The following is a 7,089-nucleotide window of genomic DNA, read 5'->3' as shown; positions in this document are numbered from 1 at the left end:
GCTCTTGGATGAGTGCGACTACAGCGCATGCGCGGTCCAGCGCCCTTCGCTATGTCCTCTAACTGGTGACCTGAGACGCCCGCGCGCTGTCGCGCATGCGCCTAGCGGCCCAGTCGGCGGCGGTGCCCGCGGCGCCCGGTGGAGCAGCGCGGCGGCGCAGTTATGGCGGGGGCGCTGAGGAAGGTGAGCTAGGAGTTATGAGGCTTTTAGCTGGGCTACGGCCGCTCTTCTGAGAGGGAACGGGGACGCCGGAACGAAGGGCTGGGAACGAGCGGGCATCGTGGGATAAAGGGTTGCGGGGGGCAGGGCTGCGTGCCCCTGTGCGTGGCGATGGGCCCGGAGCGCGGCGCTGCGCCGAGGTCACCGCGCCGGGCTGCCGGCTGTACAGAGCGCGGCGCTCGGAACGCTGCGCGTTCGTGGCAGCGTCGGGCGGGAGAGAGGCTCGCGTCACGGGCAGGGCTGGGGTGGGGGCGGCGCGCCGGTGCGGAACGGCGTGGAAGCGATGGCTTTGGTGTAATAAATGGTTGTGTGTGTGCTTTGTGCAGACCACTGGGCTCGTGGGATTGGCCGTGGCTGAAAACCCCCATGAGGTACGTTGTGTGTCCTGTTCCCAGCGTAGTGCGTGCCGCCAGCGAGAGCGTTTCTGTGAAGGGTTTTTGCGTGTAGGTGCAGTGTGTGCTGCAAATGCTGATTTCAGAACCTTTCTGTCATAAGTGCTGTAATGAACCAGTGCTTCACTTATCTTTAATCTCCAAAGTAAAAGTGAAGAACTTTCTAAATGCAGTCCTTCGTAAATGTAACATCCAGTTCCCAGAATTGTAGAGTCTGGGAGGGACGTCTAGAGATCATCTAGTGCAACTCCCGTGCCAAAGCAGGCTCTCTAGACCAGGTTACACAGGTAGGTGTCCAGGTGGGTCTTGAGCATCTCCAGAGAAGGAGACTCCACAGCCTCTCCGGGCAGCCTGTGCCAGTGCTTTGTCACCCTTACTGTGAAGAAGTTCTTGCACACGTTTGTGGAGAACTTCCTATACTTCAGTTTGTTGTTTCCCCTTGTCCTTGTGAAAAGAGTTTGGCCTCATCCCTTTGCCTCCCGCACTTCACATACTTATGTACATTGATCAGATCCCCTCTCAGTCTTCTTTTCTCAAGGCTGAACAGGCTCAGGTCGCTTAACCTTTCCTCATGAGAGAGGTGCTCCAGGCCCTTTATCATCTCTGTGGCCCTTTGCTGGACTCTTTCCAGAAGGGCCATATCTGTTTTGTACTGGAGAGCTCAGAACTGGACACAGTACTCCAGGTGAGGCCTCACCAGGCCAGAGTAGAGGGGGAGGATCGCCTCCCTCTCCCTGCTGACCACGCTCCTTTAAATGCACCCTGGGATCCCATTGGCTTTCTCGGTCACCAAGGCACACTGCTGGCTCATGGCACCCACAGAATTCAGAAGCATACAGGTGTTTTCCCACCCCGCTGTGCTGTGTTTCCAAAAAGTGCTGAAATAACTTCTATCTGTGCCAAGAGAGAAGGCTGATTTCACCCTAAATAGGCACCATTTGTTGCAAAGCAGGCTCAGGGCTTTGTGATGGCAAGCACTGCAATACCTCAGTGGTTCTCAGGAACAACACTCAGGGATTTGTGTAGCAGTTTGGTGCTTGCTTTTTGCCTCCCAGGGTCCGAAATGAAAGTATGTTTGCCACATCTTAATCGTGGAGGCATGAGCTTTGAAATTCCCAACTATGCAACAATTCTGTTTCAGAAATGCTACCAATATTTAGGAGCGGTGTAACAAACAATAGTTGTGGCAACCGATATTGTTATAAACAAATGACTGCAGTTTACAGTGTTGTCAGGTAGGCTTTTAGGTGGAGTTGATAAAATTTTGTTTTTTCTCCAGTGATTCAGTTTCTAGAGCAGAGAAATCAATAGTGCTGTGCTTACAAGTATAGGTTCTGTGCCATTCCCCCTTTCATTTTGTGTTTTCTTTGTATTTATCACTGCAGTATTCCAGTTAGAACAATATGCAACTTACAGGATATCCATTCTTCTTTGGGTAGATAGCTACCCAGCAATAGGGACAAAAGTGTAATTTATTCATGATCCTCATTGGCCTTCATCTCTATGTTTAAATTCAGCAATAGAATTTTTAGGTTTTAGCTTTATCACTCAGAACTTTGTAGCATAAGAAGTGCTAAATGCCATCACTAAACAAAAAAACAAGTTATGCTCTGGAAGATTATGTGCTTCTTTATATCTTTCTCAAGTAATTTTTCAGAAGCTGGTTTAAACGTGAGTTCGTCTGATTTGTGAAAAGTATGGTTAGTACTAGACCTGCAGCTTTCGTTGTTTCAACTTTGCATTAAGTATGCTTAAAATTGCAGTTAAGGAATCTGCTAGTGGTAACTTCTTGTTCTGACAAATCCCAGTCCCTTCTAAAACAGAACTGTGCGTTCCAGGCCTGGTCATTTTGTTAATCTTACATTTGAATACCCTAACTATCTATAACACAGAACATAGAGTGCTGTCACGCTTAGTGGGACGGGTAATTGTATAATTCTGGTTGTAAATTTTAACCATGTGTTGTGATTGTTTCAGCGCCTGCAAATTCTGTACTCCAAAATCCTTGCTGTCCTGCAGAACATTCCCAAAGACGCAGCGTATAGGAAGTACACAGAGCAGATTGTAAATCAGAGATATAATTTGGTGCAAACAGTAAGTACAGTGCTGTTTCATGAGTGTTACACATGGTAAGATTTGTAGGATGACAAAAAGGGTTTTGAACGACTCACTGTTTTCCAGGAGTATAAGTGACTTTGAAATATCAATTCAGAAATAATCAGTCTTGAGTACTTTGATGGTACATCAGAAATAATTGCTTTCTTAACCATATTGCCTGTGAAAATTAGAAGAATAAGTACTTTCTAAGATTGACGAAACTGGTATGTGCTTTTCACATTTGCACAAAAACTGTCCTCTTACCGGTGTGTTACATTCATACAGTCTTTGTCCTGCACGTCTGAAAGCAGGTAACTATTAGGAGGTTACACAATATTCTCTATAAAACCTAAGATCAGAATCTTCTTTGAAGGTTATATACTGCAGCCCTAAGTTTTTAATGCCTGTTTGGATGTCATTAAGCGGTACTCTAATTTAGTATTTCTCATGGAGAGGTTGATGTTTGGTTTCCAATAAGAAACCTGTGAGGGATTTTTTTTTTTTTTTTTAATGAAGTAAATGACAAAAACCAGCTAACTAGATGGTAGTTTTGTGGAATCACAAAAATGAATCACAGAATTACAGAATCACAGAATGGCCAGGGTTGGAAGTGACCTTAAGGATCATGAATCTCCAACCCCCTGCCACAGGCAGGGCCACCAACCTCCCATTTAATACTAGACCAGGCTGCCCAGGGCCCCATCCAACCTGGCCTTGAGCACCTCCAACCTCTCTGGGCAGCCTGTTCCAGCACCTCACCACTCTCTCTGTAAAGAACATAAAGGAAGGCTGGAGTGTGATCTGCCCAAATTAGTATTTTCATGATGTGTCTGTTCTTTCTACTTTTCAGTACAGCTAAATCTTTATTTGTTTGAATTCTCAGGAAACTGATGTGCAGAAACTACAGGACAAACTGAATAGTGGTCAACTAGAAGAAGTCATTGTACAGGTAAAAGAGGGAAACTTAAGATCAGGTGTAAGTTGAGTTAGTAATTTTTAGCGTTCCTTTGGCTGTTCAGAATATGGGCATTTTTTCCACGTTTTTCCTCTGCTGCAAAACAAACAGCATATAAATGTGTGTGTATATACATATATATGTGTGTGTGTGTGTATATATATATATATATATACATATATGAGTCTGAATCTTCCTATAGTGAATGGGATGACCATATTAAAAATGAACATGATAATTCACATTTACTGTATTATTATGCCTAATATATATACTGTGCATACTTACCTTGCAGAGTCTGAATCGACCAAAAAAAGAGGACAGAAGATGGCAGGATGATGTGGGAGGTTAATCCAAATAGACTGGAGAATGTCAGGGATGAGCTTATCATAAAGTAGTCATTAGGAATGAGGTGAACAGATTGCAGGCATTTGGGGGTGACTTGGCACATCTTAAATTCACAAAGCTGCTTTTGGGGGAAAAGAAGTACCATAGTTAAACATAAAATTTGACATTGTCCCTGATTACGACAGGTAGTGGCACATCATTGAGATGATGAACTGAACTAAAGGTGGTTTCATATTCTGGCAGTTGTATAGAATTTAAGAATTTGTTTAATGTATGGTCTTTATTAACAGGCTGAAAATGAGCTTTCCCTGGCAAGAAAAATGTTACAGTGGAAACCATGGGAGCCTCTAGTTGAAGAACCTCCTACTGACCAGTGGAGATGGCCAATATAATACTGAAAATGGCGTAACCTCTTGAAAGTCAAAAAAGTTGAAATATAATCTATTACTGACAGTACCTTTAAATTAAAAAAGTGACTTAATAAAACCATGCTTTGTCTTAATGTCCACTATATACAGCAATCTAAAGATTGCTACCATTTTCTTGCAAAAATGGCTTTAAGAATAGTCAGCTTATTTACAACCATTGATTCATTTCTTTTTGTCATTTGCTGATTAACAGGGTACTTATTTGTGCACGATAAGGTTATAATCTGTATGTGTATATTAGCAGATACAGGTATTTCATTTGAAATCAAAATCAAAGTTGTAGAAAAGCACGGTTCTGCCTTTTTCTGCCATTGATGGTTGTGTGTTTTTGCTGTCTTTGTAAAGCCAGTACCAGTGTCTATATGACCATGCAGGTATCAGTATTAGGGATCTGATGTAATGCAAGTCAGGCTTACCAAAAATAATGTTTTTTAGTTTTTAGCTGAATCACTGTCCCAAACTAGCTGACTCCACTGGCCACATAAGCAATAATTCTGGCTCAGGGAGATGCTGAGAAGCAGGAATGGTTTTCTTCATTTTCAGGTAGCTTACCATACTTAGCATGATATACGTGGCACAAAATTTTAACATCACTCTAATTTTGTATGTGTAGGATTTGGTTTTGTATATAAGTGTGTACTTCATTGGTTTATTTGTATATTACTGATTCAGACCTGGAATATTACTGTTAAGAAAAAATAATGGATTTTTGTTGACGTGTGCTCTTTCCATCTAAATGCTTGAAAGAAGAACCAGCCACACATCTCCAATCTCAAAACTATTTTAGAAATCTGAGTTTGACAGACTAGATCCAGGGTCAGTGTGCGAGTTTGTCTTTGCTCACAGTTTCTCAGTGCCATTAATAATGTTGATGGAAGTTTAAAGATGAGCTGTATGACAAAAATCTGCAGCTTGTTAAAGGTTGACAGTTCCAGTGCATTATGTTTCATACGTACTTTGTAATAGATATACAGACTTTAGAACCATCAGTTTACATCTGTCTAATTACCTGTGACTAATTATGTCGTAGATATATGAGTATAGGTAAGGTATTAGGGCATTAGGCAAGTGGAAGAGAACCTACTGGGTATAGCCTGTATAAGCTATGTAGTGCTTGCGTGCCAGTAATTACTTCTACAGCAACTTTAGAGGGATTTTTCCCACTGATTATTGGTGAAATCACAGAAGTCTTAAACTCTCCACAATTCAAAAAGTTGAAAATATTACACTTCGTTGGTAGATTTTGACAGCTATTTCAGCCTTGTGAAAAGCTGGTTTCTTCTAAGATAAAGCCACTAGGTGGCATTATTGAAAAGGACTTCACTGTGACTTGCAAACAATTTCCACATGAGAAATACTGAAAAATTGTAAACCTGAATGAGTGTGAATGATGTCAGATGATGATGATGACCCCAAAACAAAGTATTTTGGCTAGAAATTCTTGAGATGGAAACACTGGCAAAATGCAGTAACAGCTATTGCAATTTGTTTCTATTCTTTCATGACAGAGAGCTGAGCTCTCATTCCATTACATACTCTGCTTCTAAAGCTGTGTTTGTCATATGAATTATCTGTCCTACAAGCTAGTGAATTATATTGCAGGGCAGAAGTCTCTTACTGTCTCACTAGTGATGAAATTTGATAGCCAGCATTAAAGACAGAATCACCAAGGTTGGAAAAGACCCACAGAATCGCTCAGTGCAACCATCCACCATCATCAATAGTTCTCACTAAACCATGTTCCCTCAACACAGCATCCAAATGTTCCTTAACACCTCCATGGTCGGTGACTCCACCATCTCTCTGGGCAGCCCATTCCAGCTTGACCATTCTTTCAGAGAAGCAGTATTTCCTAACATCCAGCCTGAATCTCCTCTGGCATAACTTGAAGCCATTCCCTCTAGTTCTATCACTGTTACATGAGAGAAGAGGCTGACTCCAAGCTCACTACAACCTCCCTTCAGGTAGTTGCAGAGAGCAGTAAAGTCTCCCCTGAGCCTCCTCTTCTCCAGGCTGAACATTCCCAGCTCCTTCATCCTCTCCTCATATGGCCTGTGCTCCAGACCCCTCACCAGCTTTGTTGCCCTTCTTTGAACCCGCTCCAGGGCCTCAATGTTTTTCTTGCAGTGAGGAGCCCAAAATGGCACAGTACTCGAGGTGCAGCCTCACCAGAGCTGAGTACAGGGGGACAATCACTGCCCTGTTCCTGCTGGCAACACCGTTCCTGATGCAAGCCAGGATGCCACTGGCCTTCTTGGCCACCTGGGCACACTGCTGGCTCATGTTCAGCTGAGCATCAGTCAATATCCCCAGGTCCATTTCCTCTACGCAGTCCTCCAGCCACACCGCCCCAAGCCTGTAGCGTCACCTGGGGTTGTTGCGGCCGAAGTGCAGGACCCGGCATTTGGCCTTGTTGAACCTCATCCCATTGGCTTCAGCCCCTCTCTCCAGCCTGTCCAGATCCCTCTGTAGGGCCTCGCTACCCCCAGGCAGATCCACACTTCCAGCCAATTTGGTGTCATCTGCAAACTTACTGAGGGTGCACTCAGTGCCCTCATCCAGGTCATCAATAAAGATACTGAAGAGGACAGGCCACAGCACTGACCCCTGGGGAACATCATTCGTGACCTGGGGAACATCATTCGTGACC

The 7,089-nt window shown here is 43.7% G+C and overlaps 1 protein-coding gene across 1 annotated transcript; it reads left to right on the top strand.

The window, feature by feature from the left end:
• Window positions 1-57: 57 nt before the first annotated feature.
• NDUFA5 (NADH:ubiquinone oxidoreductase subunit A5) lies at window positions 58-4,500 on the top strand. The gene is made up of 5 exons (XM_052667811.1): window positions 58-183; window positions 546-590; window positions 2,589-2,705; window positions 3,592-3,657; window positions 4,302-4,500. The coding sequence occupies exons 1-5, from the start codon at window positions 163-165 to the stop codon at window positions 4,401-4,403; spliced, it is 351 nt and encodes a 116-aa protein (XP_052523771.1). The 5' UTR covers window positions 58-162; the 3' UTR covers window positions 4,404-4,500.
• Window positions 4,501-7,089: the final 2,589 nt, after the last annotated feature.

The sequence above is a fragment of the Tympanuchus pallidicinctus genome, unplaced genomic scaffold (genome assembly GCF_026119805.1).
Source record: "Tympanuchus pallidicinctus isolate F22 unplaced genomic scaffold, pur_lepc_1.0 scaffold8, whole genome shotgun sequence".
Taxonomy (NCBI): domain Eukaryota; kingdom Metazoa; phylum Chordata; class Aves; order Galliformes; family Phasianidae; genus Tympanuchus; species Tympanuchus pallidicinctus.
The sequence above is the reverse complement of the archived record's forward strand: the minus strand, read 5'-3'. Positions and strand labels throughout refer to the sequence as shown.

Coding starts and splice junctions, on each gene's coding strand:
- NDUFA5 (XM_052667811.1), top strand. CDS start 163: ATGGCGGGGGCGCTGAGGAAG. Junction 591..2,588: donor TGGCTGAAAACCCCCATGAG/GTACGTTGTGTG, acceptor TGATTGTTTCAG/CGCCTGCAAATTCTGTACTC. Junction 2,706..3,591: donor GATATAATTTGGTGCAAACA/GTAAGTACAGTG, acceptor TTGAATTCTCAG/GAAACTGATGTGCAGAAACT.